At 40.9% G+C, this 13,849-nt stretch overlaps 1 protein-coding gene across 2 annotated transcripts in view; it reads right to left on the reverse strand.

Annotated features, from left to right (window-relative positions):
• ALDH9A1 (aldehyde dehydrogenase 9 family member A1) overlaps positions 1–13,849 on the reverse strand; it is a gene marked incomplete at its 5' end in the record, with an annotated part of 29,617 nt that overhangs the window by 12,183 nt on the left and 3,585 nt on the right. Inside the window, 4 exons of one of the 2 annotated variants that reach the window (XM_079698608.1) lie at positions 3,023–3,163; positions 3,835–4,031; positions 5,921–6,055; positions 7,037–7,166. In XM_079698608.1, the coding sequence (XP_079554734.1) occupies positions 3,023–3,163; positions 3,835–4,031; positions 5,921–6,055; positions 7,037–7,166 (603 nt within the window). The remainder of the gene's footprint in view (positions 1–3,022; positions 3,164–3,834; positions 4,032–5,920; positions 6,056–7,036; positions 7,167–13,849) is intronic. The other variant, XM_079698609.1, reaches the window with a different exon arrangement.

A 13,849-nucleotide genomic window follows, 5' to 3' on the forward strand; every position in this document is an offset into this window, starting at 1 on the left:
CCCTGGTGGCGCAGTGGTTGAGAGTCCGCCTGCCGATGCAGGGGATACGGGTTCGTGCCCCGGTCTGGGAGGATCCCATATGCCGCGGAGCGGCTGGGCCCGTGAGCCATGGCTGCTGAGCCTGTGCATCCGGAGCCTGTGCTCCGCAACGGGAGAGGCCACAACAGTGAGAGGCCCGCGTACCACAAAAAAAAAAAAAAAAAAAAAGAAAGTAGAATAGTGGTTACCAGGGACTGGGAAGAAAAGGATATATGAAGTTATTGTTTAATGTGTAGAGTTTCAGTCCTGTAAGATGAAAAGAGTTCTAGAGGTGGATGGTGGTGATGGCTGCATAACAATGTGAATGTACTTAATGCCACTGGACTGTACACTCAAAAATGATTAACATGGTCAATTTTATATTATATATATTTTACCACAAAAAATAGGCACAAAAAATTACATATACATTTACCACTTCTAGGAATTTACTCTGAAAATATATCTCCAACAATGTGAACACACACGTGCACGAGGTTATTCACTGCAGAACTGTTTGTAATCACAATACTGGAAACTAAATGCCCATCCAAAAGAGAGTAGTTGAATAAACTAACAGCTATACAAGGAATTATACTACACAGCTATAAAGAAGAAAGAAGATTTCTATGAAATGAAGTGATTTCCAGGTGAAAAAAGCAAAAAGCAAAACAGTAATTCTAATATGCTATCCTTTTCGTTGAGGAAAGAAGAGAAAGTAAGAAATATACAGTACCTGGTCATTTGTGTAAAAAGAAATAGGAAGGAAAAATGAGAAACAGGTTTGGCTGGATAGGGATGGACTGGAAGAAGGAGGGAACGGGAGTGGGTACAAGGGATAGGAGGAGTGCCATTTCTGTTTTTGCTTTTTTGGTAAAATTCTGACATTTAGAACCATGTCAGTATTTCGCCTAAAGCAAGAATGGGTGAAAATAAACCCCAAATGAAATACAAACAGAAACGAATAAACTCATTATTTAAAATGAATATCATAACCATACTGAAGGGGGTGGTAAAGGAAGAACTGACTCATTAACTTCTGAACACAGAATTTTAACTGTACCCCAGGCTAAAGACAAAAAGAGCTGTAAAAAAAAAAATGTTGCACTCTAGTTAGAAGGTTTATTTTTCACAGTAGTGTACTTTCACAAATCTGAAACTATTACAAACATATTCTAGGACGGAGTAATTACATATATTGTGAGTAATGGAAGCTAAATGTCTCACTGTCAGAGAAGGAAATTATAAATATGAAAGGGAGGAGGCTAAAATAAACCTTGCAGTATTGGAATGATTGGAAATATCTGTATAAACTTGTAGTTATTAATATAGATGGATTCATAAATAGATGTGTGTGTGCATACATACACATATGCCAATTATATATTTGCTGGCTCTGGCCTCTGAGAAGACATAGGAGCAATGACACTCCACTAGAAACGAGTACACCTGGCACCCAGATCTTGGTTTCTAAATACCATTTACCACTAAATGGAACCAAGCCTCTTTAGAGAAATGGCTCATTACAGAGCTCCACCAGAGAAAGCACAAGATGTGTCTAGAACACCTTGCTGTGCCAGAAAGGAAAGAAGTGCTCAAAGAATAATGAGAACATATCAAAAAGTCACAGAAAGAGGCTCCCACTATCTGAATCTGCAATTATTTGAGCATCAAAATAAATACTACTAGTAATGGGTTATAACTTGCAGAATGAGATAAGAATCCATGGATCCATGCTGATATAATGAATGAAAAACAAACTAGGGAAAAGGGAAAAAAGTTCTTTCTTGTAATAGACAGTGAACTATACAAATGTAGAAGGAGTAACAGAATTGGAAATACACCACTTGGTGACCACCAGAAAAAAATGTTTCCAGCAAACATCAACAAAGGGTGCTAACACTAGTAAGTCAAAGTTTGATAAGGAACAAGATAGTCTCACTTTATCTCCTACAATATACTTATTAACCACAAAGGAAAAAACAATAACTTTACAGTAAAGACCCACCTTAAGCAAGTGATCAAAGTCAGCAACACCACTGTGAAATATAAAACATCCTTTTTGTGGTGTTTTGCCAAAAATGCATAACCTGAGTCCAATTAAAAAACAAACAAACAAACAAAACCTAGACAGACCCAAAATGAGGGACATTCCACAAAATAAATGGCCTGTATTCTTCAAAAATGTCAAAGTCCTGAAAGGTAAGAATGACTTTAAAACTGTTCCAGATTAAGTGAAATTAAAGAGACACAACAAGTAAATGCAATGCATCTTCCTGGATTAGATCTTGGACCAGCAAAAAAAAAAATTGTTTCTAAAAGGACATTAGTCAAACAAATGGAGAAATCTGAATAAGGGCTATAGATTGAGTAATAGTACTACATTAATATCAAGTTATATATTTTACTAAGTATTTTGTGCTTATTTAAGAGAATGCACTTGTTTTTAGGAAATACACATAGGAATGTAGAGGTTAGGGATCTTCCGTCTGCAACTTTCAAACAGATCAGAAAAAAAACAGTAATAATATGCATATGTAGGTATAGACATACCAACAGAATGGTAAATGTGATAAAATGTTAACACTGAGGGACCTGGTTCAAAGATAGATTGGAATTCTTTGTACTATTTGTGTAACTTTTCTGTAAGTCTGAAATTATTTCAAAATAACAAGCTTTAAAACACGTTGTGAGGGCTTCCCTGGTGGCGCAGTGGTTGAGAGTACGCCTGCTGATGCAGGGGACACGGGTTTGTGCCCAGGTCCGGGAAGATCCCACATGCCACAGAGCAGCTGGGCCCGTGAGCTATGGCCGCTGAGCCTGCGCGTCTGGAGCCTGTGCTCTGCAACGGGAGAGGCCACAACAGTGAGGGGCCCACATACTGCAAAAAAAAAAAAAAAAAAGTGGGAGGCCTGCGTACCGCAAAAAAAACACAAAAAAAAACACGCTGTGAGATGAAGGGGTGGAGATTCCCATTAAACCTCTTCCAGGGTCAGGTACACACCTCGCCTTGCGTGAGGAAGTTGGCCATCAGTGCCCCCTTCACAGCATTCTTCATATCACAATCTGAGAAGATGATCAGTGGAGACTTGCCTCCAAGTTCCAAGGTAACAGGTTTAATTCCTTTAGCTGACATCTCCATGATCTTACAGAACAAGAACAAAAGCATTCAGAAGTCTAACACCAATGAGATTACGTGCTACGTTAACAAGATCCTGACCCGCCAAAGTCATCCTGAACTATGCATGACCTACAGCCTTGTTCTCAGTATACTTTGTCCTCTGTCTACTTGAAATATTCTTTTCCAGAACACTGAAGAGAATCCACAGAATTGCACTTGGTAGTCTGAATAGGGAGTTCATTTAAAAAATACTGTCAATTCCCCTGACCGTAATGGGCAGAAACTCTTTTGTATTACTGTTACTATGTTCAAGGCGGACAGAGTTCCGAGCACAAACTGAGGTCAAAACAATGAATCTGAAATAAACTGAGAAAATACCCTTTCTTCCGAGGTGGCTGCTATAGATGAGGTAAGTTACCAAACAATACAAGTGGCAGCTCAGGGCCTGCCCTCTCAGACACAGGCAGGAGAAGATGACTCCCATCCCCAATGAGCCTAACACCAGTGGGCTGTTCTAATTATCCTTCATACTTTTAAAGCACACTTCAGACCTCTGCCCAATAATACCTACAGCCTCCCTGCCAATACAAGCTGGGTAAAATCAGAGGATAAGCCTCCAACATATATTCTGGGGAAGCTTGACACAGCCGGATCTACATGCCATTTATGTTCTCCTATACTGGTCTTGTCTTCACCTTTGAGCCAGTGGGCACACTTCCAGTGAAGGAGATTTTGGCCACATCGCGATGCTGACACAGAAACTGGCCTGTGGCAGCCCCTCCTTGCACCACGTTGAAGAGCCCAGGAGGCACGCCGGCCTCAGTATAGACTTCAGCCAGCAGCAGTGTGGACACAGGTGTGAAGGGAGAAGGTTTAAAGACCATGGCGTTACCTGCATTACCGAGACACAAACACAGGAAGACTTTTAAGACAGGATCCTTTGAAGAAAGACAAGAAGACACATCAAGAACAACTCCAATTGTTTCCTTTTTTAAAAATTTAATTTATTTATTTATTTATTTATTTTTGGCTGTGTTGGGTCTTCGTTGCTGCATGCGGGCTTTCTCTAGTTGCGGTGAGGGGGGGCTACTCTTTGTTGTGGTGTGCAGGCTTCTCATTGCGGTGGCTTCTCTTGTTGCGGAGCACGGGCTCTAGGCGCACAGGTTCAGTAGCTGTGGCACACGGTCTTAGTTGCTCTGTGGCCTATGGGATCTTCCCGGACCAGAGCTCAAACCCGTGTCCCCCCTACATTAGCAGCTGGATTCTTAACCACTGCACCACCAGGGAAGCCCCTCCAATTGTTTCCTATTCCCCATCAAATGCTAGGTCAAAAATGTTATTAATAAGTAAATATATCTTGCTCTTCCCACTTTGGTTTCTCTCATTAAACAGACCCCAAGCCACACACTTGCAGTGTCTCAGCCAATAATACCTTACACTTGCATATCTAGGCCTTTTTGCATATATTAATCTCATTTAACATTTGCAACAGTAGTAAGAAGTAGGTATGATCAGAACCATTTTATAAGAGTTGAAACTGAAGACCAGAAAGGTTAATTAATTTGATGCAAATACCCAAAGCTAGTAACTTAATTCTATTTCTCCTCTGTCACAGAGAAATGTGCAAAAAGAACATGAAGCAGCAAAAAGAAAAAAAGCTGCATTTCAATACAGTGTCCTCATAGCAAAGCTTTTTTTTTTTTTTTACATCTATTTTTTTTTTTTTTTTTTTTTTTTTTTTTTTGCGGTACACGGGCCTCTCACTGTTGTGGCCTCTTCCGCCGCGGAGCACAGGCTCCGGACGCGCAGGCTCAGCGGCCACGGCTCACGGGCCCAGCCACTCCGCGGCATGTTGGATCTTCCCGGACTGGGGCACGAACCCATGTCCCCTGCATCGGCAGGCGAACCCTCAACCACTGCGCCACCAGGGAAGCCCTTTTTTTACATCTTTATTGGAGTATAATTGCTTAACAATGGTGTGTTAGTTTCTGCTTTATAACAAAATTAATCAGTTATACATATACACATGTTCCCATATCCCCTCCCTCTTGCGTCTCCCTCCCACCCTCCCTATCCCACCCCTCCAGGCGTTCACAAAGCACCGAGCTGATCTCCCTGTGCTATGCGGCTGCTTCCCACTAGCTATCTACCTTACGTTTGGTAGTGTATATATGTCCATGCCTCTCTCTCGCTTTGTCACAGCTTACCCTTCCCCCTCCCCATATCCTCAAGTCCATTCTCTAGTAGGTCTGTGTCTTTATTCCTGTCTTACCCCTAGGTTCTTCATGACATTGCAAAGCTTTTTTAACCTGACAGTTTTTCTAAGGTACAATGTCTTCTTTTCCGACAGATTCTTCTCTTTAAATAGCATGAGAAAACTTTTTGTTAATCAGCCAAAGGTTCTCCGATGGAAGCCTTGTTTATCACTTCTCTTAAGACACAAATGAAGGAGGAAGTTTATCTTCTGCTTCCTAAATGAAGTCAAAATTCCTAAGTGCTACCCCCTACACAGAAATTCATGCCCAGAATTCCTGTCCATAAAGGAAGAGAACTTACAAGTAGCACAAATCTAATTCATTTGACAGTTTAAAAAAAAAAGACCTCCAAGACCAAAATTAACTTTCTTCCTTCCCATAAACAAAAATAAATTAAATAAAAATGGGAATAATGTAGACACGATCTGTGTGTATAACGTCAAAGCTCCCTAAGGGGTAGGGCAGGGGTGAAACCGTGTCCTGGGAGAAAGGGTGGCTCACAGGTAGAGGAATAATTCATTCTTACCACAAGCCAGAGCTGGAGCCGACTTCCAACAGGCGATCTGAAAGGGGTAGTTCCACGCTCCTATTCCGACACACACCCCTAGTGGTTCCCTTCTGGTGTAACCAAAGGATCCGCCAGGGAGCTGGATGTGTTCGCCTAAGGGGAAAAAGAGGGTAGAGAAGAGTGTAGTACCGCTTGTCCCAAGACTCCACCAGCACCTGGACTCACTCTGGACTTGTCAGACCAGCCCCCTCCCAGGCCCCAGCCACTGGGCTCACCCCACCTCTGTTCTTTTGTTCATTCTAGTCATTCTTACACTGCTTCTGCAAGTTCTCTTCACATAAATAGTCCTTTCTATCCTTCAGAACCATGTTCGTTCAACTCAATATAACCCTCTAAAAATTAACCAAGCATCCACTACATAAATTAGATGAAATGAAACAGAAATAGGGAAAGACTCAGCAGCTGAAGAGTCTGAGGACCCTGAAACCTCAGACTTCTGGCTCCCCAGAGCCCTCATGGGCCCTGATAAACCAGCTGACATGTAAACTGATGTACTCTTCCTAGACAAAGAAAATTTTTTGCTAAGTAGGTAAAACTAATAAATATGATGTACTTACTGACTCTTACAAGAATTGGTTTTTCCACAACCTGTTCTACAGCTCAGGTATGAGGCTAGGTGCTTTACATACATCATCTCATTTAATCCTTATAATAACCAAGAAGATAGAGATTACCATCTCCAGTTTAAATAAAGAAAGATAAAGTAGTTCTCAGTGTCACCGAAGTAGACAGTGATAAGCCGAGGATTTTTTTTTTTTTTTTTTTGTGGTACACGGGCCTCTCACCACTATGGCCTCTCCCGTTGCGGAGCACAGGCTCCGGACATACAGGCTCAGTGGCCATGGCTCACGGGCCCAGCCGCTCCGCAGCATGTGGGCTCTTCCCGGACCGGGGCACGAACCTGTGTCCCCTGCATCGGCAGGCAGACTCTCAACCACTGCGCCACCAGAGAAGCCCAAGCCCAGGATTCTAACCCAGGCCTGTCTTAATTCCAAAATCTGTATCCTGCCCCCCCCAGGCTCTGCTCTCCTGCCTCCTTGTCAGCTGGTCACAGAAGGCCAGGTGAGGGCTTACCGGCCATGGATCCCGCTAAGCCTGCATAGTACTCCAGGCACTGCCAGGAAGTGTCAATGTCCCAGCGGGCCTCAAAGATGGACTTGCCGTTGTTGATGGTCTCCACAGTGGCGATTTCATCCTTCCGATCCTTTGGGTGAAACAGAAGACCAGACTTAAGACAAATTACCGTACACCTCAACACATTCAACAGTCAAACCAGAATACATTGCCCAACTTTTAAAAATAGAAACAGCTTTCACTTTCAATGAAAACAGAAGGAATGGCAGTGTGACATTTGGAAGAGAAATAAAACTTATTGCTAAACAGTACCCTGCTCTCCCCATCAAGTAACTGTCACAGATACAAGACCAACACCTCATTTCAAGATCAATTAGGAAAGGAATGTTTTGAGAAATAAATATTATATATGTACATCTGTATAAATATGTATACATACATGTGCATGTGTTTGCATGTATAGAGTAAGAGCAAACAGTCCTTACTTAGGAAAACTGTACAAAATAGCCAAACACACAATTGGCACTTAAAAGGTTATATACCCATGGCTTTAATTCACCCAAAGAAATGCAGCATGTTAAAATCATAAGATAATCACAAGACAATTATTTTCTAATGCTTAGTACTCATCAATTCTCTTTTCTAATACTGTTTCCAGATGTAGTTTATATACAACTTAGAGGTAAGATAGTCCAGGGATGAAGGAAAAAGTCTGGGAAATTAGACCTAAAAAGAAAAGCTAAATAATGCCCCTAAAGGAGATCAAAAAATTGAATATGTAAGAAATAGATATTTGCTATTATGGATCCAATTTAAAATAAACACTGTGGTCAAAATCTAAACATACATAAAAGATGAATCAAATAATTGACAAGAAGATGCATTCTCTTACTAAAACTGATAATCAGTAAGGCTTACCAATAAATGAAATAGCAACAGAAATTAACATAAGCATCTAATTAACACAAACTCTATCAAGATTGAGTACAAATCTCAGAAAAGACTGGAAGGAGGAATATGAAAATCAGTATGAAATACATGAAAGGACAGTTTGATAATGATATTTGGACATGTTCTGTTTCTACAAAAACCAGAGGTATAAAGTGCTTTGATTCATTCATTCCATATTTGTTGAATTCCAGACATGGCAGAGTAGAAGGACTTGAGCTCACCTCCTCTCATGAAAACACCAAAATCACAACTAACTACTGAATAACCATTGACAAAAAAGACTGGAACCTACCAAAAAAGATATCTTACATCCAAAGTCAAAGAAGAAGCCACAATAAGATGGTAGGAGGGTGGCATTTGCAATCTAATCAAATCCCACGCCCACCAGGTGGGAGACTCACAAACTGGAAAATAATTATATTGCAGAGGTTCTCCCAGAGGAGTGAGAGTTCTGAGCCCCATGTCAGGCTCCTCAACCTGGAGGTCTGGCATCGGGCGGAGGAGCCCCCAGAGCACTTGGTTTTGAATACCAGGAGGGCTTAATTGCAGGAACTCCACAGGACCGGGAGAAATAGAAACTCCACTCTTGGAGGGCACACGCAAGGTCTCATGCACACCAGGACCCAGGGAAAAAGCTGAGACTTCACAGGAACCTGGGCCAGACCTACCTGCTGGTCTTGGAGGGTCTCCTGGGGAGGCAGAGGGTGGCTATGGCTCACTGTGGGGACAAGGACACTAGTGGCAGAGGTACTGGGGAGTGCTCATTGGCATGAACTCTGCTGTAGGCCGCCATTTTGACACCAAGACCTGGCCCCACCCAACAGCCTATAGGCTCCAGTGCTGGGATGCCTCAGGTCAAACAACCAACAGGGTGAGCACACAGCCCCACGCATCAGCAGACAGGCTACCTAAAGTCTTCCTGAGCCCACAATGACCTCGAAACACACCCCTTGACATGGCCCTGCCCACCAGAGGGACAAAACGCAGATCCACCCACCAGTGGGCAGGCACCAGTCCCTCCCACCAGGAAGCCTGCACAAGCCTCTAGACAAGGCTCCTACACGAGAGGACAACACCAGAAGCAAGAGTAACTACAACCCTGGAGCCTGCAGAACAGAGACCACAAACACAGAAAGTTAGACAAAATGAGATGGCAGAGAAATATGTTCCAGATGAAGGAACAGGATAAAACCCCAGAACAACAACTAAGTGAAGTGGAGATAGTAACAAATGCGGAATGATTACCTAAGAAAAAAAGGATAGATCCAGTCTCTGCCTTCAAGGAGCTCACTTCAAGGAGTCTCACTTAGTGGGACTTCCCTGGTGGTCCAATGGTTAAGATTTTGCCTTCCAGTGCAGGGGGTGAGGGTTTGATCCCTGGTCAGGGAGCTAAGATCCCACATGCCTCACAGCCAACAAACCAAGAAAAAACAAAAAACAAAATCAAAAAACATAAAAAAGGAAGTTAGTAACTTCTAAATAAATTCTGCAATTACTGAATAGACATGTTCCTTCAGAAAGGATAATTTGTTTACATTCAACACAGTCTAAAATAAATTGCCTTTTAAACCAGCAATTTACCTTCTCTTTCTCTGATTCTCTACTCACCAAAACGACTTTTTAACAATTAACTTGTTTCCCAGTTACTGATACTGGAAAGAGGGTACCTAGAAGGACAACAAGCATCAGTTCTGATGTAACAGTTCTTTAACTAGGTGTAAGTTATTCCCCTTCTTAGATCTGTTGAGTATGATCAACATGAAACACATGTGCAAAAGGCACGATCAATTGTAAGTGACTTAAACTACATTTCTAGAATGCAAGAGGGCAACTAGTCCCTAAAGAGGAAGTAGGTACTGGTTCACTAATCAGCATGAATACACTGATGAATCAGTATATTACACTTCAAACACATGAAGAAATATTAAACTGGCAAAAGTGAAATGCTGTTGTCTTCCACATTAATACAAGAGTGGACAGACAGGAAGTAATCTGTGACTATCGCTGAAAAGCCTTGGAATATTTACTAAGCAAGGAAGTTTTATTATTATTATTATTATTATTATTTTTGGTAAACAATGGACAGGCAATTAGCTTTGAGGACTGTTTCAAGGTCTGAACTCAAAGAGAAAATTCAATTTATTGGCTGGCCTTTTGAGATTTTTCTTGTCTTATTGCAGCATTCTCTACCCTCACAAAAAAGGTTATTTCTAAAAAGCCATTATGAGGGACTTCCCTGGTGGTTCAGTGGTTAAGAATCTGCCTGCCAATGCAGGGGACACGGGTTCGAGCCCTGGTCCGGGAAGATCCCACATGCCACAGAGCAACTAAGCCCATGAGTGACAACTATCGAGCCCACCTACCACAGCTACTGAAGCCCGTGCACCTAGAGTCCATGCTATGCAACAAGAGAAGCCACCTCAATGAGAAGCCCATGCACCGCAACAAAGAGTAGCCCCTGCTCGCCACAACTAGAGAAAGCCCACACACACCAACGAAGACTCAATGCAGCCAAAAATTAAAAAGTAAAATAAAAAGCCATTATGAGATCTTTTAACATACCTTCAAGGATCATCAAAAAAAGTCCCTGACGAAAACTATCAAAGAGTCCAGTGGGTCTCTACTGATACTTAATATTGCTTTCAGGGAAACGGTATTCGCTTACCCTCCCAGAATAAGGAGAGCAGAGGGAGAAGGGGAAAACAATATAAGTTTCCTGACCCTACTAGTACGAGAGCCATCACAAAACAAAACTGTCCACCATGACAATGCACTGCTGTAAGTATTTCTTGGGAAACATGTACTTCCTATCTACCCCTGTCATCCTCTCCACCACCCTGCTTCACATGTGACCTGACCAGGGGTCCTCTGGGATGAAAGAGAAGAAGCAAAGGGCAGGAGACTCACCTCTCTCCTTCACTTCAAACCCCCCAGCAAGCTCAGTGTTTAGCTTTTATAAGAGAACCACCTGAGCAAAGACATGCCCACTAAACCCTGACAAGCCTGAGCCCCTGCTTGTTTTAAGAGGCAGAGCTGAGCAAAGCAGTTGCTGAAGGCAAGTGCATAATCTATATACACAATCTTTTTATATGTAAATGTGTTATCACAGTTTTAAAACACATTTTCTCTCTCCTTTTAAAGCCAAACGATAGCTACTTTTATAAGAACACTCCAACTAAGAAATGATTGGGGCCTACCATTAAGATCTTTATAATCTGATAAAAAGCATCAAAAGATTCAACGTGAAAAAGGAAACAAAAGACCAATAAATATACCAAAAACCATTCACTTCACTAGGAGTCAATGGGCTTCTAGCAAAGGTGGAGTTACAGGGACCAGATTTAGCCTCCACCTTAAGCAACCAAAAAGACCAGGTAAAATACTTGAAACAGCAATTTTCAGACACTGGACAGACAGCTCAGGACAGTGATCCCTGAGAGAGGGAAACAAATGAGGTGAGCCCTACACGTATTCTTGCCTACTGCCTGGAAAGAGTACATCACAGAGCAGGGAGGAGGAACTTAGGTGGGGCCCAACAGATACTCTGAGTTGAGGAAACAGGTTGGGAGTTCAGGGAGTATGTGATGGCTACAGTCTGCAGGCTGAGTATGGGACAGAAGAGAGCTGCACAGGAGAACCCCAGAGACCCCCCTTAAGTCTTCATCTGAGAACTGGTCAGTTGTGAGGACACTACCCAAGGCCAGGAAAAAAACTAACCAAAAATGTGAAAAAAATCCCCAAAACTCACACAGGGCCAGGAATAGTTCACGTTCCCACCAGCCACAGTGAGAAAAACCTCACTAATACACAGAGCATCAAGCTAGGTATTCAAGAGGGTATTCAGTAGTGGGGCAAAATTAGCTTCTCTGGTCATACCTAACAAAGCATAAAAGCAAGCCTTGAAAGGATCAAATTGATTCCAAGTAACTTCACTGTGTCCCAGAACAAAGTTCATTAATATTTTTTTAAAGTACAAGAATATTCGGCATCCAACAACATACAATTCACAATGTCTACTGGTAATAAATTACCAGACATGCAAAATGTAGGAATGTTATATAATGCCTAACCAGGAGGAAAAAAAACAATCAATAGAAACAGAACCAGAATTCAGAGATGACAGAATTAGTAGACAGGGATATTAAATATTATTATAACTATATTCCATGTGCTCAAGAAGGCAGAGGAAAACATGAGCATGTTAGGGAGCAACGTGGAACAACAACAAAAAAGACTCATGTTGAACTTCTAGAGATGAAAAATACACTGGATGGGATTAATAGCAGATTAAACACTACAGAAGAAAAAATAGATGAACTTTAGGCATAACAATGGAAATTACCCAAAATAAAACACACAGAGGAAAAAAACTGGGGAAAAAATGAACAGAGCATCAGTGAGCTGTAGAATAGTTTCAAGCAGCCCAACATAAATGTAACTGGAGGCTCTGAAGAAGAGGAGATATAAAAGGGGGCAGAAAAAAAATATCTGAAGAAATAATAGCCAATATTTTTTCAAATTTAACTAAACTGTAAGTGTACAGATTCAAGATCAATAAACTCCAAACAAAAGAAATATAAAGAAAACTGCATCAAAAGCCATAATGATGCACCCCAATGTTCATTGCAGCACTATTTACAATAGCCAGGTCATGGAAGCAACCTAAATGCCCATCGACAGATGAATGGATAAAGAAGATGTAGTACATATATACAGTGGAATATTACTCAGCCATAAAAAGGAATGCAATTGGGTCACTGTAGAGATGTGGATGGACGTAGACTGTCATACAGAATGAAGTAAGTCAGAAAGAGAAAAATAAATATTATGTATTAACACATATATGTGGAATCTAGAAAAATGGTACAGATGAACCGGTCTGCAAGGCAGAAATAGAGACACAGATGTAGAGAACAAACTTATGGGCACCAAGGGGGAAAGTGGGGGGTGGTGGAATGAACTGGGAGACTGGGATTGACAAATATACACTAATATGTATAAAATAGATAACTAATAAGAACCTGCTGCATAAAAAAATTAAATTTAATTTAAAAAAAAGGAAGATATAATGAAATTGCTTAAAACTAGTGATAAGAAGAAAAATCTTAAAAGCAGCCAAAGGGGGAAAAAACATTAAAAACAGAGGAACAAAAATAAGAATGACACCAGACTTCTCTTCTGAAACGACACAAGCCAGATGACAGTGGTGCAACATCTTTAAAGTACTGAAAGAAAAACTGTCAACCTAGAATTATCTACCTAGGATTCTTTTAAAAAGGAAAGCAAAATAAAGACTTTCAGACATACAAAACCTGAAAGAACATCTCCAGCAAACCTGCAGTATAAAAAATGCTAAAGAAATTTCTTCAAGCAGAAAAAAAATATGGTAACAGATGGAAATTTGGGCCTACCCAAAGGAATGAAGAGCACTAGAAATGCTAAAAATGTGGGAAAATATCAAATATTTTTATCTTATAAAATATAATTGTACATAGTTTAAAAATGGAAGGGGCAAAGAACTGCAGATCACGATTAACTAGAAAAATTACTAAGAGAAACAACTGAGAGCTATAACTGTAGGCTGTGGTCAGAGGGTGGGATTTGTTTAGTTATGGAATAGTTTTGGGTAAAGGCAGATCCAGGGTATGATCTTCAGACAAGAGCTTTAGAGAAATATAGTAATATATTTTTGACTGTAATATGTAAAAATATTACATAAGATATTAAAGAAAATGGAATGGGAGTTTAAAGGAAAAGAAAATTAATATCAGATAGTCCATTTCAGAGCAAAAAAAAATTAGATATTATTCAGTATTTAAAAAGTAATTTTATAATGATAAAGGAGCCAGTTCTTAAGGAGAT

This window comes from Hyperoodon ampullatus (assembly GCF_949752795.1).
Source record: "Hyperoodon ampullatus genome assembly, chromosome: 2".
Classification (NCBI taxonomy): domain Eukaryota; kingdom Metazoa; phylum Chordata; class Mammalia; order Artiodactyla; family Ziphiidae; genus Hyperoodon; species Hyperoodon ampullatus.